This window comes from Thermobia domestica, chromosome 3 (assembly GCF_964235325.1).
Source record: "Thermobia domestica chromosome 3, izTheDome1.hap1.1, whole genome shotgun sequence".
NCBI lineage: Eukaryota > Metazoa > Arthropoda > Insecta > Zygentoma > Lepismatidae > Thermobia > Thermobia domestica.
The window spans coordinates 145775991-145802692 of NC_137456.1; the positions used below are offsets into that span (position 1 = coordinate 145775991).

The window sequence follows — 26702 nt, forward strand, 5'->3', positions numbered from 1 at the left end:
ATCTAACATTTAAAATGAAGTATAGTATTACCTCAGGAATTGGAACTCGTTAGAACTAGAATAACTTGCAATTCAAATTAAAATGTTCAGCAATTTTCCAGCTAAGTTATAACTCTGCTTTGGAATCTGAACGTCTACTACAATCAGCGACAAAAGTTTTCAGATTCGTAAATTTCAGAACAGAAGATTTGAGTATAGTTTTCAGTAAATTTAAAAATTATTTTAGGTACCCGCCATATCACCCATCTACGTTCTATCCATACTAGTTACTCGCAAAATTTTACTAAACGGAAAAAAACTTTTGTAGCAGACTATAAGTTTTGAGCTGTATATGCGAATTTATAAAATTCCCTAGAAATATTACATAACATTGTACTACAATGGAAGCTGACTGATTTCCACATGAGTGATGATTCTTCTTTTTAATATGAAAAATATTTTTAATTCCTTTATTCAAATTTTATAATATTTTACTGTAAAATCTGCTGTACGTAATCATTTTGAGAATTAGTTTGTAGGACACACACTGGATTAATCCAGTTTCTATTTTTCAAGTTCCCTTAATCAGATTTGAAACTCCAATGAAGTTCTCGAACAGATTAGGTTCAGGGTACAAGGCTGTTATTTGATTTTTCATTCGTGTTTTGTGTAACATACTGAATTTTTCTGTAGCATAGCGACTACATAGAGGATTACACGTGACTTTTCTCATTTGAATAGAATTTAAACAATGTACACTACTATAATTTATGAAACATTTGTAAAGTGGTAACTATACTTCCTTAGTTTGGCGCTCGATCATAGTGCTGTTCTGTACTTTCTATTTACTCTTTAATAACCCTGTAATCCAGTTTAATAACACAACTGTTGCCGTAAAGAAAATGGCATAAATCTGACTACACAAATTCTGTGTTGAATGTTTTTCTTCCTCAGTTTAACAAATTTCAATTTTGTTTTCAAAGCTTAAATGGGATGGTGGTAGCACATTGACTTTAAAAGTCCCAGCAACATTCAGAAACAAGATGAATGGATTATGTGGAAATAACAATGGAAAGCCTCAGGACGACTTACAATTTGAAGATGGAAAAGTTGCACGGTCGTTCGCCGAATTTGGAGACCACTGGAAGGTAAGGAAAACTGAGTAAATGTTGATCATTTTCTTCGATCATCATTGATCATGTAGCTTCAAGAACACACTAAGCGATTTTGGCAAGAATAACTTTTAGAGAACGGCTGTCTGATAGACAGCCACTGTAGCTCAGCTCCTAATTAACCTAGAGATGATTTAGGTGTCAATCTCTTTAGAAAGGTCGAACTTTTCTAATGATGTGCATTTAATCCATATGAAGGTATACCGCGGGGAGGAGCAATGGGTCACTCCCCCCAAAGGATCTACAAGCATAAAAATTGACACCAATGAACGAACATACTAACTAGTGGTACCCTGTATATGGCTTTTGGGTTTGCGAGGAGTTGAATGAGGGGTATATTTAATTTACCAGTTTTTTTTTCAGTGTATTTTTCTAAACAAAGTAAACCCATATATGACCTTTTTGGACCTCTACAATTGTCATACGCAGGGAAAACATCTGACGTGCAGGCTAGACATTGGGTGAAATATCAAAAGGCGTAGGTCCAATAGCAAGGCAGATAAAAGTTTGGAACTTCATACCTACTGTAGTCACCCTATATATTTTGTAGGGACTGTGGTTTAGTTATGTTGGCAGCCCTAGTGACGTCAGTAATCGCCTCAAGGACATAAACGATACCTCGTTAGAAAGCTTGTGGAACAAAGATTCCGACGAGGTAACTTTTATGCTCTCTGTTCCAAACGTGTGGAAGAAGTGAAAAAAGAAATACATGTATTTTTTAGTTTTCTGGGATTCTGGCAACATTGATCAGTGTCCTACACAAGAAACATGCTCACTTGTAGGTCAGACATTGGGTGCACTCGGGTAAAAGAATGGTTTAGGTTAAATAGCAAGGGAGAAAAAAATCTTAACTTCTAAATTGTCACCCTGTATATATTTTTTCGATGGATTGTGGTCGCACCCAGTTTCTCAGCCCTAGCGACGCCCTTGGTATAGTTTGCACCCAACGTCTGACCTACTTGGCAGATTTTTTTTCCTGGGTACGACCATTAAGTGTTGCCAGGGTCTCAAATTCAAACATGTTTCTAATTTTGATTTTCTTCTACGGGTTTGTCCCGGGAAAACACAAACGTTACCACATTGAAATGTGTGCTCCATACGCTTACCAACAAGGTATGGTTCAAGTCCCTGGAATAATTAGGAACGTCACTAGGGCTGCCAAACTGGGAAGCTACCACAAAGCATCGAAAAATTTATGCAGGGTGACTTGTAGGTACGAGATTCCAAATTTTTTCTCCCTTGGTATTAAAACCAGGACGTTATTTCTTTGTTTGCAACCAATGCCTAGCCCACTTTTTTTCCTGCTTACAACTCGAGTGTTACCAGTTCCAAGAAACTCAAAGTATTTTGTTTTCTTTCTTTCTTCTACGGGCTTGCCACGGGTGGAGCACAAGTTATCTTTTAAAATCTGTTCTATAAGTTTTCAACAAGGTATGGTTCATGTCTTTGGGACAATTAGGGGCGTCGCTAGGGTTGTTAAATGAGGCTAGATCAGTCCATGTTCCAGCCGATCGCCCTTCCTTGAAGATCTTTAAAGTTTTCTTTTCCTCCAGCAGAGGGCTCCGGGTTCACTTTTTTCAACCCTCCGAATTTCCTTCTTTTCGGGCGGCCATGTGTGTGCGCGTCTGATATGAGCGTGTGGTTCTCTAGTGAGACGCGACAAGTGCTTTCCTTTGAGTGTTTTTACATCTTTCGAGTGAAAAATTATCTAAAAACATAAACTTGCGAACAATTCAAAATTGAATAGCAGACAATAGAGCATATCGTTTTACATATTCAACTTGTATTCTTTCTTTAGCCATATAATTTTGCTTCTATTATTAAAGCTTTAAAATGACAATCATTTGGTGAGAAGCTTATACAGTTCAATAGCAAAAAATATACAGGGTGACTATCGGAGTTACGAAGTTCCGAATTTTATCTCCCTTGTTATTGGTTCTACGCATTTTTTTTTTTTTTTTTAATCGCACCCAATGTCTGGGCTACGTGCCAGAATTGTTATTCCGGCGTACGACGGCGATAGAAAAAACATGCTTTAAGATTACTGTAGGAGTTTAGTTGAAACTAGAACTACTTGGTTCTCTTGCAACATGAGTTACGAAAATCATAGTCCCACGCTAAGTTGAGCCCTGGTCTTCATTATACCATAATGTAACAGAAGAGTTTAGCGGAATTTAGCGAAGTTTAGCGTAATTCAAAATAATTTTGCAGTTTTAATTTCATTCTATAATCAATTTAATCAAATTGTTGTAAGTAGTAGTCCTTATCCAGTTATTCAGAGAGGAATACTTGCATTGAGGTCTTAACAAATTGATGTCCGCAATTTTGCTAATTTATTTTTCACTTTTTAGTCTACTCGAAGTCAGCCTCCGCACTGCAAGAAAGCTGAGAATATAAATCCATGTGATAAGGCAGGACCAAATGCTCGGAAGTCAGCAGCAGAAAAGTGTTCCATTCTAAAGGTAAGTAATCAGTTTATTACTCATACACTGTTGCTGTTCATCTATGCCTATGTTCTAAATATTTAATAATGGAGTAATAACTTAATTTGGCTATGTATTTATTTAATATTAGAAAAATAAGAGAAAGCACTTAATTGACAAAACGACAGGCTATTTACCAAGATAACTAATAGATTGCATTAGAAGTAGTAATCACTTGTAAAACTCTCGGAAATCTTCCAAATTTTGAGGCAGATTTAGTTTGCATTATATCTTCGGTGTAATTGCACGAATTAACGAAATTTATATCTCGCTAAACTTTCATTAAAATAACCAGAGAATTGATTTACCTCTTTTCTTGTGATTCAGGGTTTTTCTGGTACCCCTTAGCTACATCTTGCGTTATCCCAACGAAACTTGAACAATGTTGGGCTTGAGCATATCCAACACTCAAGTGGATGCTAGTTACGTGCCTATTATCTTTCACAGACGGCATTTCATTTGAACATTCCACACCAGCGCAAAGCCATTTAACTGCATAACGTAGTTTCCATAAGTACTCTGTATTCGTCGATGAATATCTGAAACTCGTCACATGCGGTCACCAATATTGTAGTTACACATTTGAATGTGTGACGGTTTCCAGTACACTTCTTCCTGCTGTACTGGTTTGTATTACGACCGAGTGCGGGCACGTGAATCTGCTGCTTATCACTATTTCGGCACTGTGTACATGCACAATTGCAAATTTGATCTCGTTCCTGTTGCGATTTTACGATCTTTTGATATGGCAATGTTTCATATATTAGTTCGTGAAATCTTGATTACAATCAATGACAGAGTATTCAGTAATGATCTCTTAAATTACACGGGACTAATATTGGATTGGTATTCAAATGTTTACTGTAATCATAAAATTCACTTTTAACTTCCATTACAAATTATTCCAGTTAATGCTGGAAACTCTTAAGTTTAACAAATATTAAGAATTAGAAGAGATTTTAAGAATAAAAGAAAGCAGTTAATATAAGTGCATATAAAAGTAAATACTGAACTTAAAAAAATAAATAAATTGTTCTTTGTTTTAACAGGGCCCTCTATTCGAACCTTGCAATTCTGTTGTACCAGTGGATTTATATATGGAATCTTGCATGTACGATATGTGTGTATGCAAACCAGAGGACAGATGCTTATGCGATGTGATAACAACCTATGCATCCAAATGTAAAGAAGCTGGCGTTGTGTTACCATGGACATACAGATCGCCTTGTGGTACGTAGAAAACAAGAGTACATTAATATAGTAAATTAGTATAGTGGTTCCTAAAGATTCAGTTTTAAAAAGAGGTATTGAATATTTTCTACTATTCGTATTTTAATGTATGTAGTACTAACTTTACGTTTTTCACCTTTCACGGCCGCTTTTTATAATACAACAAATTTGATCAGTTGTGAACACCTCTAGGAGCAAATTTTTATGTTGGGATTTAATTCTTATCACCGTTACTTTAATCTGTTAGGTAACACAAGCGATATGGTGGCTCATTGGTAGAGCTTAGCTCTGGTGGCTGATGTTTCGATTCCCGGCCAACTAAGTTTGTGGTGAACATCGTATCAGTTTTCACGGTGTACTCACATTTCCTCCCACTTTCTTATTCCACCAATTCTTCCATTATTATTCATTTGCTTTAATCATAATACCCTTAGCTTAAAGGGCATAATCGTGGGATGTTAATTCATTCCACAATTTCATTCATTACTCATCACTCCTTTAGCCTAACCGGCATAACTGGGACGAAAACTGATTTAGTTTCGTTTTTTAAAGATTTTAGTTCATTTTTTTCATTTTACCAATGTACGCTCATGTCCAAAATTATTGTCGCATGTCTATAAATATGTTCTAGGAATATAATTTGATAACGAATTCTCCCGGTATTTCTTAGAACGTTTGTATGTGTAATCAGCAAAGACATGTATGTGGCAAATTTCGTGTCAAAAGAGCAGTAAATAAGAACAATAAAACGAAAATGAAACTTGTCCATTTAGCAACATTTTGTTTTACTCATAATTTTCGTATTTATAGTTCTTCTATGAAATTTACCACAAATATGCATTTCCCAATTATACACATAGTATCAGTATTAAAAGTATCCTGCAAAATCATAAATTTATATTCTTACAAGACAGTTATAGATATGCAACAATCATTTTGGACATGAGTGTACATATCCACAAATCTTTGGTTGTGCAGAAAAGCAATTAGCTTCAATAAGAAATTACTAATATGTATCGAAGGGTAGACAATATTACTTTTTCTAAAGATTAACTGATTTTATATTAACAACTAATATTTTGGGCATATTGGTTGGGTGTTAATTGCATATGTCCGCAGCAACACTACTTAATTCTAATCACGGAAAGTCCAGTGGCACACTCATTCCGCTGATACAAGAAATGCTAAAATAAAAACTATCATGGTACATCTTGTGAATAAGTGCAAATAAAGTGAAATACTAAAATATGAATAAACAATTAAGACAATTAGTTAAAAGTAACTGAAAGCATACTAGCAATAAAACAAAACATGCAAGGCATTGAACGAAAGCAGCAGAAAGTTAATCTTTTTCTATTCCATTGTCAAAGAAGGAAGTTTCTCCCAAACCTCTCTAATATTTAGTTGTAAACGATCTGAGTACCCTGGGCATTCTCTTATCCGGTGGGACGATACAGTTCGCAATACGGGCTTCTCCAAGCATTAAGTAGGAATTCTTGAATATGCAACTCGGTTCTAGTCCATATCTTTTCCAATATCTATAATGAAAGTAAGATTTGCTGCTGAAATCAAAACTCTGCAAAAGGATGAATTATTTTCCTTAAATGCTAGTTCGATTAAAGGTAGCAACTTTCAATATATAGGATACTGCCAAGCACAGTTTTGTACCAAATTTTAGTTAACACATTTAGTCTTCAGTAACTCTTATATGCAAATTTCCATACAATTGATTTTTCATAAATATCTGGACAAAAATCCCAGATATTAACCTTTATTATAAATTAACTATTATAGAACCCAGAATTTAATTAACCCTTATTATAAACTATTAACTCTTAATAACCCTTACTATAAAACCTTGGAGTTTAAACATTAACCGGGGGCGCGGTGGCTCAGTGGTAGAACGTTCACCTCCGGTGCTTGGGGTCCCTGGTTTGATCCCAGCTCGCGCTGTGTGGATTTTGTGGTGGACAAACAGTGCTCGTGGGTTTTCTCGGGGTTCTCCCGTTTCGTCCCACTTTCTTCATTCTAAAATCTCATTCATTTCTTTATTCTACCATCTCATCAGCGAAAGATGGCGCATAGAAAATCAGTTTAAGCTTCGTAAATACACTAGTCATATTTACCACAGCAAATATTCATTTTATTGGAACGTTTGAATAAGTAGAAATAAATTACCATTATCTGAGATGTAAAATATAAATTTTCTCAGTTCATATTCAATGTTAGTTCCTTCAATAGGATTTCCTTGCGGATCATAAATAAATATGCACTATCGATCTGTTCTGGGATGGGATGGGGGAAAAAAGGGATAAGTAAATTTTTGCTATGGCCAGTCTTGTCCTCTCCCTTCTGATTGAGCTAGAAAAATAAGAAGTATTTGAGTATTTAAAGAAATAGGAAATCTTATTTAGTCGTGTATTTCTTTATTTGACTAATGATACACACATAATTCAAGCACAGATGCAAAAATCGTTATGGGAAAGCAAAGACGTTGGCTTTCGAGTAAAATAGCTAAGTGAAACTAACTTCGAAGATATAGCTTGTCAAAGACTTCATAGATCAGCTCTTAGTGACGTCAGTAGTTTGGATTTTATTCATTAATGGCGGCTCTGCTCCGAGTAGCGGTGATTGGTATCAACATTTCATTGGAAACCAATCAGTACTTAGGCAGGCTCTACACTTCTAAGTACTTGCCCTGACAAAATAGGGAAGCTTTTTTTTTTTCCTCAAATTTGTTCAGGACTAAGATGAGGGGCTGCACTGGACCACTTCTTCCTTTATTGGCAATAACAATTTAGTTCCAGAGGCAATTGGCCAACCCTCAGGATTGGGAAGAAACACTGATAGGTCCCTAATAAAATAGTAAGGAACTACTTATCAAGCACAACTTTAGTCTGCTGTTTTATCATCCAAGTTTCCTGGGAATTTAAACTACAAACCAATGCTGTTCAAACTTCATATTCTCTTTGAAAGATTGTCTAGGTGCTGAGATAAATACAGAATATAGATAAATTAAGCAAAGGACCAAAATAAGCAGAAGACAAACTAGGTGCGAAAAGCCAATGCTTACTACGAAGTTCGATTTTGATTAAAAATAGCAAATTGTCTATCAGTCAGTTCTATGGTAAACATAATGCCTCAAATAGATTTTCTGGTGTATTGATAAGATTTAAAAAGTACTTTAGATTTGGCAGGCCTTGTCCAAAACAGGACCAGTCCCTGTGTTGTAGCAAATTTCTCCGATAAAACAAAATCTCTATTTTTCTTCTCTTTCCAGAGATGGAATGTCCAGAAGGCAGAGGCTTAGTGTTCAATGAATGTGGATCCCCAGTTCCTAGAACTTGCGCCAATAAAGGAGCTACTAATAACCAAAATCTTAAGCCGTGTGTTCCAACTTGTGAATGTCCTGCAGGAAAACTACTTCATAATGGAATATGCGTGGACCCAAAGGAATGCTCCTAAGATTTTTATTATAGCATGAAACATTTGTATGTAGTTTTAATGGTTGCTCTGTATTAGAAATTCATGTAAATTTTAAATAATTGAAATATATAATTTTAACCTAGTTGCTTTCGTACTTGTTACTCAAACATAATAGTTCTTATATGCCAGAGGTAGCCAGCGCTACCACGATCTATTAGACCAGGAAGTAGAGGTAAATCGTGGTGTAATAATCAGATATTTAATTCTCCTAGCGGACAAGTGAACAGACTGCCAGTTATTTATGAAAAGTAACGTCTAACATTGTTCCCACAATCAGAAACCGTTATTAGTGTGTTTCGAGAACTAAAAATAAATTTCGAAAACTTCTAACGATCTTGAGCTAGAAGCTTTAGAAGATGCTGAATAACTGGCAATAACTCGGAACCACCTACGTAGCAACGAAAGAAGTCTCATTCAGCAGCGAGACTGTATGAGGCGTGGAAACACAGCGTAATGTCAGATCCGAACTAAATGAGCTCCCATCGGGAAACAAATTCTCGCTCTCCGCGCCAAAAGCTAGTTAGTACGCTATCTACATAGCCACGAGAGATCTCCATTTAAGTAGAAAAGTGACACTACTGAAAATTCTTATACGAGAGACAGTTGAAGATTGGCTGGAGGTTAACGTGGGTGTGGAAATGACAATTTCTCCTTCTGGGCAAGGATGTAACCTTGCACATATAAGTGTAAAGAATATATTATGTGCTTATTTTTGTTTATATTGAAATGCGGTAAATATATTGATTAGCAAAATGCCCTTTCTTCGCTCCAGAATACATGTATAAACAACTTACTATGTTCAAAAATTCATTTGAAAGATTTTACCCGATTTTCTTTGAAACGTACACCTTGTCTCAAAAAGGTTGAGCGCATTCTTTATTGGTGTTTTGAGGCAAAAATTTTCTAAGTCCAGCTTCGGGTATCTTCGGGAAAAAGTAAGCCAGGTTCGAACCTCCAAGCCAGCCTTTGCAATCGGGAAAAAGTTTGCAGATGTGTTTTTCTTCTTTTAAATATAATAAGGCTTGTTACCAAGTGTTTAAAAAAGCAACATTGATTGAAATACTTAATGATACAATATTTCGAAACCTTTTTTTTTTAATGTTAGCACATGCTTGTTTGTCATTTAGCTCTCCATACGTAATGGAACATTTAAATACGTTAAGGAATCTTTCCATATGTAAAAGAATGCTCAAAGTTAAGAAACAGAACATAATTATCGCCTGAGTACTAAAATAAAAGTCAAAGTAGAACAGAAACAGCGTTTGTAATGGATATGAATGTCAAAAGTATCTTGAGATCCGTTATACATCGCTAGAAGGTTGTGTTAGCTCATTGGTTAGCTGTCGGATTTCAAATCATAAGGTTGAGGGTTCGAATTCCGTCTAGGCTAATCCTTTTTTTAAAATTATCTTTTCCGCAATGCATGAAAAATTATATAAAATAATTACATTAGAATACATAAGTTGTGTATATATAACATAATCATTGCAGAACATAGTAATTATTATGTTTAAAATATAACATCTGGGATAATTTTCACAGTAGGTCGGTATTATATATGAGGATGTAAATACAAGTTAAGAAAATCATTTAATAGCAATAAATAAGTTATGTAGTGTATTTATTTGCATCTATTTGTCATACAGATGTAACTTCTCAATATTCTCATTACAGCATGTCATTTACATTCGTGAAATACAATATATTCCTACGGATATAGAAAGTGTATAAACAGAGTATCCAAAGTCGTATCCTGCTTCAAGACACATAACTTTTCCCGATCCCCTTAACGTCACGGGAAGAAACACAAATTCTCTTTAGAACGGAAAGTCGTTACTTAGTCTCATTCGAATACGTTGAATATGCTTTTGTATATTCATCTCTCTCTCTCTTTCGCTTTGTTTATATATGTGTGTGTGTGTGTGTGTGTGTGTTGCGGAATATCCCAAGTTGAATACAACATTTGCCAAGTATATGAGCATCATCGTCATCGAATACCAGAAATTGAAAATCGTGTTTCTTCAGATTGGGTTTGTGTGTTCATGTTAGCTCACTGGTAGAGTACGGACTTGCCAATAAAGAGGTCTTGAGTTCAAAACCTACAGCTAATTATCATTCTTTTGTTGGTAGGATTGCACAGAAATCGGATACAAGGAGTGGTTTACTTCTAGAAATATTTTCAGAAGCGTTTAGGTAGCCCTGAAAAGGGCTGTTTTCGGAAGTTAAGGCGGGGACATTAATATTGTGTCCAAGACCCTTCTGAATTTATTACACGCTCCATTCTTCTGGGCATGGAATCTATTACATGGGTGACAAATCTATCTCCTTCCCCTACCTCCAGCCATGCTTCGGAAACAAGATGCCACAGGTCATCCTGAGTTCTTGGTGGATCTGCCTCAGGCCAACTTTCCCTTAGAGTACGCTTCACTTCTGCCCACATATTTTCCATGAGATTGAGGTCTGCTCCACGAGCGGCCAGTCGATTAAATCAATCTCAGGGTGCCCTGCGAACCATTCCTGAATCACACGGGAAGTATGTATTTGCGACTGGTATAGCTGGAACTGAATTACACCATCAGGCTGAAATACTCGTACAGATAGCACCATGATATTATTGATAATGTCTAAGTACTGAGTATTGTCCAGATGTCCTTCAATTCTATGAAGCTGTCCTGCTCCGCGACTGGAAATCCAACCCCAACATAAAATAGATACATGGCCACTGCGATTGCAAGCAGCCACATATCCATGGTCATATCGGGTGCCTCTCGGACGATACACAAAACTGCGTCCCTCCTTTGATGTGAATATGGATTCATCTGAGAAAACTACGTTTTCCCAATTGAGACCCACATTCGCCTGTGCAAACGCGAGACGGTAAATTTTGTGGTCGCCGGAGAGTTTTTCCTTCACGGCAGCAACACGGCCACGTAACCCAGCATGACGAAGCCTTCGCAGAGCTGTATGCTTACTACCAGGAAAGAGAGGAACCTCCCTTAGCTGTCTAGACGTCCTTAGTGGGTCTAACCGGGCTTCGTTTACTAATCTCGCATCTTGGGCTTCGGTTGACACATGCGGACGACCAGGAGATCGTAAATTATCAGTCTGACCTGTAGCACCATATTTCCGAATCCATCGCCTTCCTGTAGAGGCCGGGACACCTACTCGCCTGCTAGCTGCAGTTGCAGAATAACCTTCCAACTCCCATAAAGTAATTACTGCTGTACGTCTATCCATAGTTACCAATGTTCTGAGCTGTGAGAAGGAAGCAATAGGTAAAAGCTAGTACCTGACGTGTGATTGGTTACTTGCACGACACGCCTATTGTGGGGAACAGCGTTGCCAGATCTAGCATAATGATGCTAGATCTAGCATAATTTGCATGTCTCTAGCATCTAGCATCTTGCTTTTAGCATCCTGCCCAAATCTAGCACAATTTCAGCAAGTTTGTCAAAAAGCCGTAAAACCTGGAGATGAGAAAGAAGTTGGTCGTGGGAAGAAAAAGAACGGCAGAAATGTATCCTCTTCCATTGATTCATACAGTCGGTAAACCATACAGGCAGTCTTATTTTTCGAAGTAAGTTCGAAACGTCTTTGGGCTTTTTTGTGGCTCCACCCAGGGTTTTCTAATCCTTTAACTCCGACGCATGGGCGGAGCTATGGGGGCCATTCTCCCCCCAACTTTTTGACAACTTCACCATCTTTATTTCTGACTTCATGATCATATTTATTCCTGAAATGACAGCTCCGAGACCGACCAAAAATCTGCCCCCCCCCCCCAGCAGACGATTCCCAACTCCGCTTATGCTGCGAAGTAATTTTCTTTCAAAATATGTAAACAAAAACTTTGCATTCATTTATACGACATATACGCCATTGAATCTGGCAACGACTGCATTAATTTAGTTGAGTTAAAATTTTGGTGCGTGAAGTATTGACTTCTATCCATGCATTCTTGCTCTCTGTGTATTTTAAGTTACGTTATCGTATCTCAACTTCGTTTTTTTAAACTCCTGAATTAGTAATTATGAGGATCTAGCATAATTTGACCGAATCTGGCATAAGTTCGATCAGGTTTTGGAATAATTCCGAGCTGTGAGTCTGGCAACGCTGGTGGGGAACGACTTGGTCAACGACTTGCGAAAGAAATCTGAAAATGGTGCGCCGTAATAATAATATTAAAAACAGTTTTTATAAAGGAATATTAATACATACGAAAAGCTGTTTAAAGAATGAATTGTTATACTGACTTGACACGTATAAAAACATATACCATATACCAAACAGATTGAGCGATATGATGATAGCTGTTTTGAGACAAACACTTTCGAAGTCCAACTTCGGGTATCTTCGGAAAACAGTAAACTAAAGCTGCTGGTTCGAACCTCCAAAGCCAACCTTAGTAATCCGGAAACGATGTACAGATATGTTTTTCCTTCTGTTAAATATAATAAGACATGTTGAAATGGTATTAAGTGTAGAAAAAAGTAACATTGAAATACTTAATGATACAATATTTCGAGACTATGTATTCACACTCTCGTTTCGTCATTGTGATTTCCATACGGAAAAGACCATTTACGTATGAGCTCAGTTATATTTCAGAAGCAGCTTCCGAAAAGCGGTCATATTAGCTCAGTGGTACACCACCGAGCGCTTAAATCGTGAGTTCGATACCCGTTCAGGTGAAATTCTTTTATGATATTCTACTTTCCTCAATGCATGAAAATAATGTAAAATAGTTACATTACAATTCATCAGTTGTATATATCAGTTGAATATATATATTCATATCATCAGTTGTATATATCAGTTGAATATATATATTCATATCATTTCACGACATAAGTAATTCTTATCTTTAAAATATAACATCTGAGGTATTGACGGAACGTCGGTGTGTTATGTGTGAATATTGAATACAAATTTAAAATATCGTGTAATAGCAATAAATAAGTTATGTAATGTATTTATTTGCAGCTACTTTCATCGCAGATAACTTCTCAATATTCGCATTACAGCATTTAGGTAGAGCATATCGAAAATCAGATCGTGGTCCAAGGCAAAAAAACTAGCTAGCCCCAAACTGTCACGCAAGAAATTCGCGAATCGCAAAAGCAAAGTGAAGAGATTGAGAGCGGCAATTCCTTAATCGCTCTCTCTCAACTCTCTCTTATCTGCATTTATACACATAAAAGTGTATGTATGTATGTTCCAACATAACTCATGTATGCCTAGAGCAGGGTTTCTCAACCTGGGAGTCGCGGCCCCTAGGGGATCGCGAAGATAGGCGGAAGAGATAAATATAGTTAGAATCTAATACCAGAAATTATTTTTAAATATTATTTTTAATTTTGTTCTGATAAGCATACTTTTATTTTTTATACACATTGTAAAGAACAATAAAAAATAAGTCTACTGAACATTTTCAAAGGGTGCAGAATTCGTGTTACTATTCGGTTCAAAGTCTCTTGTCGTCGCGAATTCTGTCGAGAAATTTGAAGCTTAAAATATACAAAACGATAATCATGCCTGTTGTTCTGTATGGTTGCGAAACATGGTCGCTTACTCTGAGGGAAGAACATAGACTGAAAGTATTTGAGAACAAGATCCTTAGACGAATATTCGGACCCAAGAGGAACGGGAATGGGGAATGGCGGAAACTTCATAACGAGGAACTACATAATTTATACGGTTTACCCAACATTGTTAGGGTCGTCAAGTCTAGAAGGCTTAGGTGGGCAGGTCATGTAGCTACAATGGAAGAAAGTAGAAACGCTTTCAAAATCTTGACTGGAAGACCGATCGGAAAACGACCATTAGGAAGACCTAGGTGCAGATGGGAGGACAATATTAAGATGGATCTCGCTGAGATAAGAATACAAAGTAAAAACTGGATCCAATTGGCTAAGGATAGAAGTCAGTGTAGAGCTTTTGTGAACGCGGCATTGAACCTCCGGGTTCCATAGGCCATAGAGTTAGTTAGTTAGTAGAGTTGTTTAAAAATGAATTTAAATCAAAGAGGTATGATATAAAACTAATGAGAGCTGTATATAGAAATACTAGAAAAATACACATGCAACAAAACCTGCACATTGAAATACAATTAAAATTAAAACCTAATGAGATACCTAAGCATGGTGTAATTTCACTAGTGCAGCAATGTCCGGTTCAATCTTCATGACGAACATTATCAAACCATTTTCTACTGATAAGCGATTTCTTATATTTGTTTTAATGTTTACCATAAAAAAAACACACTTTCGCACAAGTACGATATAGCAAATGGAATTATTACTTTTAAAGCAGCAATCCCCAGACCAGGATATTCTTCTCTCCTTATCAGGCAGAACTTGTCCAAGTCTTCGTTACAAAAAAAAACAGTTGCAAAGACTTGTCGCATGATCATTCTATTATTTGGTCAAGAAGTTGTGGGCTTAGATCGAATACGTTAATGGCCTCTTCAATGAAGGAGTTTAACATCCATCTTGAACCAGCACCTTCGTCATTGGGAATATAGATATTACAGTTACTGTATCCACTGTCAGTGCCGGGCGCCGAGAAAAGGGGCCACACATTTCGGAGGAAGTGTGTTACTCATGTTAGGAAAGTACATGTGCACATGTGTAAAATAGAAGGAAAAACGTAATAAAATGTGCTGAAAATTAAGGAAAGGTAGGGTTTATTTTGAAAATGTTATTGAGCTTCGTGCCAACCATGGTGGCGCTTCGTAGCTAGTCTGTCGACGTCACTCATATATACGGTGACATCGTACTATACTCTCGCTCCGGGCACTGATTTTCCATGGCACTGTTCACTATAAACAAAAAAATGGATTCTACTATTATAGAAATAGGTATGTTAAAAATCCCACACAAGCTTATTATAAACCAAATTATAAAACGGTCGCTGGCAAGAGAGTGTGATAAAAGGGGATCGTGACAGAATTAGATTGAGAACCACTGGTCTAGAGTAATTTTAACCACGTTTCTTATAGTTTCAAAAAGATTGCTGTCGGGTTACCTATGGTGAATGGGAGGGGGATACATATAAAAGATTGCTAGAAAATGATCGATATTAGATTCATAGTTTTCGGGGTCGCTTAGATTAATAGTGAGACTTTCAATTTCGCTTAACTCCGATTAAGCTCTCATTAGTAAGGATGGGCACGAACGACTTTTCTTTGAAACTCGACTCGACTCGAAACAGACATCTTTGAGGTCTACTCTTGGACTCGGCGCGAAAAATATCTTCCAACTCGACTCGGATTAGAATCAAGTCGAACCAAAACGAGCCAAATCCTGTGTGTAGTCCTACCTAGACAATACATAGACAATAATTATTCTATCATCAATTATACTACTATTACTACAAATAATAATAATAATAATAATAATAATAATAATAATAATAATAATTATTATTATTATTATTATTATTATTATTATTTTTATTATTATTATTATTATGACAACACCGTGTACAAACATGAACAATAGATGGTTAGTAAAGGAATACTAAAAGCTAGTTGACTGCCGACGTCGGTAGTCATGAACTCTACAAGGCAAAGACATCGTTCATTACTCTAAGCTGTAAGCGTCGGTGGACTACAGATGGTCAACTATTGACCTCTCGCCAGAAATTGGTGGCCCCGCAGCGACGATCCGTGGTGGCCCAAGTTCCATTTTGAAAACTTTACCACCAGCAGCAGAGACGCGATGAAACGCCAACGAACCACAAAATTACTCTCCCAAAATATGTCAAAATGCTTATATGTGTGATTTGTTTATATTTAGGTGAATCAAAAAAACACAAAACAAATACCCGGGGTGGACGCAAACTATCAATATTACGATTACTAGGCACGTGTTCTCCTGACTTCCCCACGGAAACGATCATAAAAAGCTTGGTTGTTGAAGGATAAATCATTGACGTCTTAATTTAGCCAACCAGAGAAACCCCTACATCTCGAGTTCTAGAAGGTGATACCGCGAACCGTTTCAGATTTATTGCTTCCTGGTGGAGTACTATCCATGAGCAAAATTTGAGCATAATAGCCGACATGCATCTTCGGTGCCTCTTATCTTTAGTACAATTTTAACCAGAGATGGTGTGGGTCAATGAAAATTTGATCCACAACCCACCATGACCCACTATCACCCACCACCCAAATGCCCCATTGGCCCACTCTGACCCATCAACCATCGTGATCCACTCTGACCCACCACCAACTATGAACCACTCTGAACCATTGCGACCAACTCCGACCCACCAAAACCCATCGACATCAACTCTGACCGATGGCCCACGTCCTCCCCTCCATTGACTAAAGAGGTTACACTTGTAATAAAACAAGACTGTGAAATTATCACTTATCGGAGTTTGAATTTCTACCGTCAATGGCTCAAGCACCTCTCTGTTACAATACTGGTGGGTCTGACCTTTACGATATATAATGGCAAAGTGTTTCTCATCTTCCAAATTAAAATGAATTTAAATTTATCATATATAATTATTTCTTTGTTGCCTTACAGACACATTTCAGTAGAAAATAGGGTGAAATTTGAAAGTTTCAAATCAAGGAAAAGTAGACCAACGTAAAAAAAAAAAAAAAAAAAAGAGAGAGAGAGAGAGAGAGAAACTAATTTTCTATTTAATTAAGCATGGCGTACTAATTGAAAATGCCCATGTAATTAAGTTTAGAATACAAATTTTATGGCCGTTTTTCTCTAACTTTATGGCTTGATTGCCTTATGCTCGGAACGCTCCATACATTAAACACCAGCTTCAGCAATTATAAATAGAAAGCAGTGGGTATAAAATTAAAAAAGAACTTTAGTTTGCATTACTCAATTTTTTTCTCAACTAATATCAATCGTTTTCGATTATTTTTACAAATCAACCCACTACCAATTTCCAATATATAGAAAATGCACCCCCGTCCCCCCGCTCATAAAAGATAATTTTAAAAAATGCCAGGACATATTTTCTTTATTTTTAATAAAGAGTTATATGTTGAATTTCAGCTCTCAGTTGAACGGCTTGTAAGATACTAAATTTTTCGCAAAAATTCGGACTTCTACTCCCCCTAAGGATATGTATTATAATGAAAGTGACAAGCGTATGGTAACTTCCCAGTTGGGAATGGAGCCTGATTATATACCAAACGTCAATTCATTTGACTTTGCAATTTGACCGTGATGATTACGCAGACATAGTTACTTTCAATTTTTTATGATACATATCCTTATTTCATATGTTACAGATGATTCAAAAATATTTTTTCAAGCAGTTAGCTCCTCTTGAATCTCACAGGCTGCATCCCAAAATCCAACTCCTACTATCCTATGACAATCCAAAAGTGACTGAACTTTTTTTATTAGGAACAAATGACAAAAGAAAAATGGAGATCTTGAAAGTAAAATGTAGAAAAGCTCGGTGCCCCCAATAACTACATATTTCTCCACCCCTTCATCCCGAACTTAAAAATAAAACTTAATTCGAATATGGTTAATTAGTGAATTTATTACAGTTAAATTCCACTCACTACATGCTACAGCTACAACTATGTAACAAAAAATAACAACTGTGAAACATGTTCTGAATTACTATTAGATTTCTTACGCTATTATTAAACATATTAGAATAGTAAAAGAGGATTGATCGTGAAATAGTATATTTGCTCTTGATTTATAACTTTTTTCATACGGAAAAAATTAAAATATTATTCAAGTTTTAAACTTTGCACTCTGCAAATATGTTGCCCTCTAGGCAATGGGACTAATGTGAAATGTGGATTAATGTGGACTAATGGGAAATGCTGCACTGTTAGCAGCGCTGAAAACTTACGATTCGATTCTAATATCGAATGATTTCGATATCTTTATGTCGCTACGTAACCACCCTGGGTGCTAATGGAAGCTTAATTGGACTTGAATTGAAAGTAGAACTATTCACCTAAGCGACCACGAAACTATAGATTCGATACTAATATCGACCCGTTTCTAGCATTTTTGATATGTATCCCGACAGTACTCTTTTTCCAGACTGTAAGAAATATAGTTAAAATTGCTCTAGATATATCAGAATTATGTTGAAATACACACATAAATCCACTTTTATATTCTGTATAAATAGAGAGTGAGCGAGCGAGCGAGCGAGCGAGAGAGAGCGACTCAAGGCATCACCACCTCCACATTGCAAAAGCATATATCAGGAATTGAATTGAAAATCTATGTAAAGACTTTCTGCTGTGGCATGCTTCATAAAGACAATTCCAGTCTGCTCACGTGACCTTTGGGGTTCATGAATTTTTTTTGCGAGCGTTCCGACTTTGGATTCTCTGTTTATACCTTCTGTTTATGCATCGAATAACTTTTCAAGAACATAAATGACATTCTGTATTATGAATGTTGAGAATTACCCTCTATATGACAAATAGTTGCAAATAAATACACTACATGATTTATTTATTGCTATTGAACGAGTTTCTTAACTTGTATTTACATCCTCATACCGACCTACTGTGAAAATCATCTCAGATGTTATATTTTAAACATAATAATTACTATGTTCTGCAATGATTATGTTATATATACACAACTTATGTATTCTAATGTAATTATTTTATATAATTTTTCATGCATTGCGGAAAATATAATTTTAAAAAAAGGATTAGCCTAGACGGGATTCGAACCCTCAACCTCATGATTTGAAATCCGACAGCTTACCAATGAGCTAACACAACCTTCTAGCGATGGATAATGGATCTCAAGATAATTATGACATTCATTTCCATTACAAACGCCGTTTCTGTTCTACTTTGACTTTTATTTTAGTACTCAGGCGATAATTATGTTCTATTTCTTAACTTTGAGCATTCTTTTACATATGGAAAGATTCCTTAACGTATTTAAATGTTCCATTACGTATGGAGAGCTAAAAGACAAACAAGCATGTGCTGACATTGAAAAAAAAAGTTTCGAAATATTGTATCATTAAGTATTTCAATCAATGTTGCTTTTTTAAACACTTAGTAACAAGTCTTATTATATTTAAAAGAAGAAAAACACATCTGCAAACTTTTTCCCGATTGCAAAGGCTGGCTTGGAGGTTCGAACCTGGCTTACTTTTTCCCGAAGATACCCGAAGCTGGACTTAGAAAATTATTGCCTCAAAACACCAGTAAAGAATGCGCTCAACCTTTTTGAGACAAGGTGTACATACTCATTTTTGTAATACTTTAGAAGTACTGTTCTCCTTACGGCCAAAATAAGGTTTAATCTTAGTTTGTGATTGTTCGTTGCACAATTAACGCATTATCACAAAGCTGAGAGGTTGAAGGTAGCAAGACTCAAACTATACTCTCCCTTTACCTCTTTCTCTCGCTCTGTTAAATATATAGAAGCACGAAAGCAAGTGTTCATTTATTTTAAATGAAAATTCTAAATGTTAAATTTCATTTCTCCAAGCTTAAGAGATTCCGAGGTATGGATATCCCAATAAAAATTGAAACTCAAATTTCACACTTCGGAATCGATTTCAATAGTAAAATGTTCACAGGTCTGAATCCCTCGAGTTTAGAAACAATTTTTTTTTTTTTTTTTTTTTTTTAGTAAACTAGTTTGACTAATCTGATGTTTGATCTATGTTAATGAACTACCTTCTTTTCTGTAAACCCTTTTTTCTCTTCTAGATTAAATGAAAAAAAAAAAAGCTGTGAAACACATATTCAGTTATTCTATATGAAAAGTTTAAATACTGAAATTCATGTGTCGGGAGTTTTGGGATTCCGAGATCTCAACCTACTGTAACTGTAATCCCACTATTTTCTATTCCCATTTGTTTCTTCCCTTCTAAATGAAATATAAAAAAGTTCAACACGACGCTTAATTATTTTAAACCAAAAATCCAAATGTCGAATTTCTAATTTCTCTGAAGTAAACCATTTCGATATACTGGACACTTATTACAGTACAGTATTTAAGATGCAGTATACTCATGTTGTGTGGTGACGTAAATATAAACTGTATGTTTACCACTAAAGTTGAGACAAATTACAAAACCTATTCATTTAATCTAAAAGCTATTGTTAATACGCCTACCAGATTTGGGAAATCGGCACTTGATCAAGTAATAGTAACCAGTGTTGTAATCATACACTTGAAACACGACCGTACTGGCCAGGCGGGAAACTGGGAAAATTCCCGTTGGGCTCTCCGCCCTGTATCGTAAGTAGCGGTATACGAAAAAGTCACGCACTTCTCGCATACGGGAGTAACGGAACAGAGGACGATAACACGTCGGGTACCGGCAATAGTCAGCTATACCCAAACCAATATTGTTGCCCCCATGACAGTAGCAGCCCATACACGTAAACACATGCCTGAAGAAACAGCCCGACTTGTATGAAAAATGATAAAACCACAGGCAAGTTGATCGTGTATGGCCTCGTTCATTCATGTTAAAAGTTTTCAAAATCTTCTGAAAACATGTTTGATGTTTTGGCCGTTCTGCGTGCATGTTTACCGTGTATGGGCTCGTTCATGCAAGGTGGCTGTTTTATATTTAGGTCCGCCAATCACGACAGCGGAAGAAATCACGTGTCTCTCTCCTCCGTCGCATGCCAAGGTCGTGCAGTTGCAGAAAGAAAAAGCACGCGTTTCCTCGTCCTCCACATTTCTCCAACTACTTTCAGTATGTTGGACAGCACGTTGGTACGTGTGTGGGCAAAAAATTCTTTCAAGATGCATGATGAAAGAAACCTTTCATACATGTTGGTAATGCAAGTGCGTGCGTCTATGGCGCGCTAGTGGCGTAACTAAATGCTTGGGGGCTTTCCCTACGTCCCACTTCATGATTTGGGGCCCCCGATGGCTTGAGGCCCCCGTAATGCGGGGTCTGCGGGGCTCTTACTTACGCCCCTTGCCCCATGAGCCTTTCATATTTGTTTCGTAATTCAACCCTTGAAAGGTTACTGGTTTCCCACATTGCTTTACAATTTTGCTAATATTGAACTATTCTGCTAAATAGAAATTTCAGATGTCATAACTTGAAACTAAATAATAATTTACACTTTATAGCACCGTTGTTTTCCGCATAGAAAATATACAGGGCCGGACTAAGACCATTGGGGGACCTGGAGCGTGAAAATGCAAGGACCCAATCAAAAACTTCTATGATGGGCAGTCTCTCAACATGTTCAAAAGTGATAGTTTTATATAAGAGTGACCGTCATATTTTTGAACTTTTATAGTCAAAAGGTTTCCAGTAATTTTTAATTTTTGGGGCCTCTTGTTCACGGAGTCCTGGACAAAAAATTAAAACTATTTTTCTTTCTTTTAAAAAAGAGGAAATATATTTTTAGAGGAAAATCAGAGAAGCAATCACTGCTGCAGTAAGTAGCTTTCTAAGCGACGTACAATGTGTCCGCAAAGTCATGTTGCACTTTTGATCGGTCACAAGTAAGCAACAGGAAAACAAAGCAGAAAAGGTAGAAATGTGAAATCTTCACCAAATAAAAGGAAAATTCTTCCAGTTTCCGTAGTATATGCAAACGTGTGCACAGGTGATACCACACCACAAACTGAGTAGTAGCAAGAGATGGAGTGGGTCAGTGGGTCGTGGGTCAACAGCATGCGACCCTCTGCGACCCACCGACTCGGTATGATCTACCGACCCTCTCTGCTCACTGCATTGTAGAGAGAATCTTCTGAAGACTGGTAAATTTGTCTCCGTTTTACTTTCAAGACCTTCATTTCCCTTTCTTTTCCACTTGTTTGTCTACTTACCTGAGTTAAGTATATCTAACCAAGTGAAAAAAGAACTTCGGGCACTTTTGGATATTGATATTTTTAATAGTAATAATAGCAATAGGACTTACACTACAACTTGGCTTTCGAGACCTGTGGGTTTTTAGAGAACTACTAGAAAAAATACATTTTTGAATCACTGTAATATATAAATTTATTTATAAAAAATTGAATGTAACTATGTGTGCCTGACCATCACGGTCAAATTGCAAATCAAATGAAATTACTTTTGGTATATAGTTAGGCCTTAATCTAAATTGGGATGTTATGCTTTTATTATAATGTATAATATCCTAAGGAGGTAGTGAGGATCTGAATTTTTGCGAAAAAATAAAAAATGATTCACAAGACGTTAAACTTCCGGAGATGAAATTCAGTGTATTAAAACTTAATGGAAAATAAACAATGTGTCCTAGCATTTTTTAAAATTCTCCTTTAGGTGGGGGGCACTTTCTATATATGGAAAATTGGTAGCGAGTTGGTTTGTAAAAATGATCGAAAACGATCGATGTTATTTCAGAAAAAAAAATTAAAAACAAAAAATACAGTGCTTGGCTTCATATATCCATTGCTTTCTGCTATAATAATTGCTGAAGCTTATATTTATTAGATGGAGCGCTTACAGCACAGGGCAATCAACCCATAAAGTTTGTACTGTAAGCTTAATTACACGGAAATTTTAAGTTTGGATTGTACGCATAGTTGTGTGGAAAGTTTTACACATTTTCCTCTTTACGTTGGTCTACTTACTTTGATTTGGAACTTCGAAATTTCATCCTTTTTTCCACTGAAAAGTATTGATAATTCAACAAGGAAATAATTATACTATGATAATTTAATTGAAATTCATCGTAATTTGACACATGGCAAACAGCAGTGTGGTAATTGAAGTTGGAGGAGGAAAGAAATTCCCATTCACCTCTGAATACTTTCCAGAAACCTCGTTCTCTTTCGCTTTCTAGACGGGGGAGGGAACTTGGTAATGGTATCAAACCTTCATGTGTAATTACAAAAATTAAATTTATAAACAAATAAAAAATCATCAGTTTATCAGGCTTTAATTGATAATTTATTCACAAGATTCCCTATCACAGGCGTGGTAGATGAAGTTTCTGTTCTACATGGGTCGACATTGCCAACTGACATGGTCGATATGGAAAAGATGTTGTATGGTGATAGAGAGATGATACTTCTTGCTGAGTATTTCAAAACTGACCGAGAAAAATCGTTATCAGACTTAAGTCTAACAAGTAGATTGTCGATGAGAAGTTGCAGAAATCGGGTAAAAGTATTATCAATTTCCACGACAGAATGCGAACGGGGATTTCCCCTTATGAATTTAGAGATGACTGATATTAGGAATAGATTAAGTGCTCAAACATCGTCTAACTTGTTGCTCATCAATGTTAATGGCCCACCGCTAGACAAGCTCAAAGTAGACGAGCTAGTTATTTCTTGGCTGAAGGATGGACATCATTCCACTGCGGATGATTTGCCGCCAAAATGTTACCAACAGGAAATAAATCCTATTTCAGATTTGTTTTAAGGTGGAAAATTACGAGTTACGGAAAATGTATACTTGTATTACTAATGGCTTGTTTGTGTTATTCAACTTTGTACCTAATTTTTTTTTAGTAAGTCTCTTCTTCGCTTTAGGTAAACTACTTTGGAATAAATATTCATAATAATTGCAATTATGCATATTTGTAACTTAAATTTAACGTGGTATTTTAGTGATTACACAAATTACAATTATGAGCATACTTTATGGAGATGCTCTCATATAGGGTACCCAAGCACCTTTATATCCTATGAACAACTGATTCTTTTGTGAGAAAAATACTGTGAACTGAGAAACCACAACATTTTCCATATTGAACAGGGGTATTTTCCTGCGAATAGAAGTTCCTTGTGGAATGTGTTCAGAAATAAACACTTGCAAGAATATTCTCTTAGTACAAGTACATTTTAGGCACACACTAATTTCCCCCACCTCGAACTGTTTCAATTTCCTCACTGACAAACACTTTACCATTTTATGTCGTAAAGGTCAGATCCACCGTTATTGTAACAGAGAAATTAAATGAAATTAAATCTTTACGTTTTACGTCCCACAGTTTTGCCGGTTAGGCTAAAGGAGACTGTGATGATGAGAGGTGAGTGAAAATGGTGGAATGAAGGAAGTGGGAGGAAACGGGAGAACCCCGGGAAAACCCACGAGCACGGTGTTTGTTTACCACAAAGTCCACACGGCGCGAGCTGGGATCGAACCAGGGACCCCAAGCACCGGAGGTGAACGCTCTACCACTGAGCCACTGCCCCCCCCACCGTTATTGTAACAGAGTGGTGCTTGAGCGATTGACTAGAAATTCAAACTCCGATTAGTGACAATATCACAGTTTTTTTTATTACAAGTGTAAACTCTTTAGTCAGTTGAGAAGAGGCCGTGGATCGTGTTCAGAGTTGATGACGATGGATTTTGGTGAGTCAGAGTAGGCCCCAGTGGATGAGAGTGGTTCATGGTGGGTGGTGGGTCAGAGTGGGTCGCCGTGGGTGGTGGGTCATTGTGGGTCACGGTGGGTCGTGGGTCGTGGTAGGTCGTGGGTCACGGTGGGTCAATGGGTCGTGGGTCAAGTTTTCATTGACCCACGCCAACTCTGGTAGTAGCCCACACGCACGCTAGTCGTGATGTGAAAGTAGAGAGGAAAGTTCTATGGGTTTCTAAATTCGAATCAGTGAATAAAGTGCAACGTGAATATCGTCGCGTGTACAACGAAGCGCCACCACATACGAATAACAACTTGGTGGGATAAGCAGTTGAAAGTTACCGGCAGTTTGTTGGACAACCCCTGTTGTGGTAGGCCATCGGTAAGTGACGACTCTGTAGAGGCTATACGGGGTAGCTACCTAGAAAGTTTGTGCGTGTGTGTGCTCGATAATTACACTTAAGCAAGACTACAGTTCATTAAGTGTTCAAGAAACGTCTAGGTTTCTCGGGATACAAAGTGCAACTGTTGCACTCTTCACGCTATCAATAGATCCAAACGAATCAAGTTGGCTACACACACGATTCATGAGATAGACAATGATGAACGATTTCTGCAGAATATTGTGTTTAGCTATGAGGCGCTGTGGACATGTTCATCACTATATTGTCCGAATATAGACTGCTGAAAATACTCGTGCCGACGTTGAGTAAGAACGTGACACCCCTAAAGTGAACGTGTGGTGTGGTGTGGCCTGATGTACAATAAAGAAGAGTTGATAATTTTAAAAAACAACTGTTTTTCTTTATTTTTTTATGGTTTAAATTATTTTCTCTGTATTTATATTACATATGGATAGAAATGTGTATTTCGCCTTAGTGTTATTATGCAACAACGGGGTTTGCTTGAAGGGGTTGCATAAGTTTAAAGCTGAATCCAAACTGCTTCTTGGCTTACTTCCGAGAGAAACTATCCTCAATTTGGAGTAGACATCGGGACTAACTGACCACAAATACGATGAGTCGACCAACTCACTCACGAAGCACTCCTGATAAAAATACGTTGTACTGATCTTTACATACTTGTAATATAATCATTAAGTCATTTCAGAAGGACAAAAAGATAGTTGCACAAGTGAAACCGTTATATATACAAAATCGGGTAACTCCAATCTTATCCATTGGGAAATTGCTTGATATGTAAAATTTTAAGGTAATCGTATCATAATCAGTACGTTCAAACTGAGGAATTAAATAAATTTAGTACGTAAATATGATTCAATAAAATTAGTCCAATCCAAGCTAATTTTGGAAGCTACGTAGGCAGTCGATAAATTTTGACAATTTCTATCAATATATTTAAACAACTTTGGTTTCTTTATAAAACAACAAGCTGCTTGATTTATACTTGCAACAAAGGTTGTGGTTCGACCGAGAATTGAAAATGAAACGCCTTGATTAAAAAGTGAAAGGAGATAAAATTAATGCAGATGGTTTGATATGTGGAAGCTCACCATGAAGTTCACATGATTTAAAGCAGTTTTCGTTGTTTTTTGGTTTAAACCAGCCAACCCTGTTATAAAGTGATAGGCCCATTTTTCTTTGTAAAGCAGACTGTGACGGCAAACTACCTTGAAATGTTGGAATTGTATGCTGTGATACAATTTCCAGAAGGCGTAATATTTCAACATGACGTCACTACTCCACACTGCACACTTTGTTCATGAGTTTCTGGATACATTCCCCCAGCGGTGGATAGGCAGAGGTTTTGTCAAGCCATGGTCACCACGATGCCCGGATCTGACGCCCTTACACTTTTACATTTTGAGTTCTGTGAAGTAGCATGTATGTACAGTGAAAGTATAAACATTAATCATTTAAAACAGAATCACAAATATTACTCACTTTGTTACACCAGACGTCCTTAACCGTGTGTGGGAAGAACTTGAACATCGTTTAAATATGTGTAGGGCAAAAAATGAAAGCCACATCGAACTGCACTGAATAGGTACGAAACTTGGAGAATTTTCCTTTTATTTAGTGAAGATTTCACATT

At 36.8% G+C, this 26702-nt stretch overlaps 1 protein-coding gene across 1 annotated transcript in view; it reads left to right on the plus strand.

Moving 5' to 3' along the window:
• The window catches only part of LOC145680793 (kielin/chordin-like protein), a 50929-nt gene extending 42497 nt beyond the window's left edge, over positions 1-8432 (plus strand). Inside the window, exons 8-11 of the mRNA XM_081751831.1 lie at positions 963-1127; positions 3503-3613; positions 4684-4864; positions 8145-8432. Coding sequence (XP_081607957.1) covers positions 963-1127; positions 3503-3613; positions 4684-4864; positions 8145-8329 — 642 coding nt within the window. The 3' untranslated portion in view covers positions 8330-8432. The remainder of the gene's footprint in view (positions 1-962; positions 1128-3502; positions 3614-4683; positions 4865-8144) is intronic.
• Positions 8433-26702: the final 18270 nt, after the last annotated feature.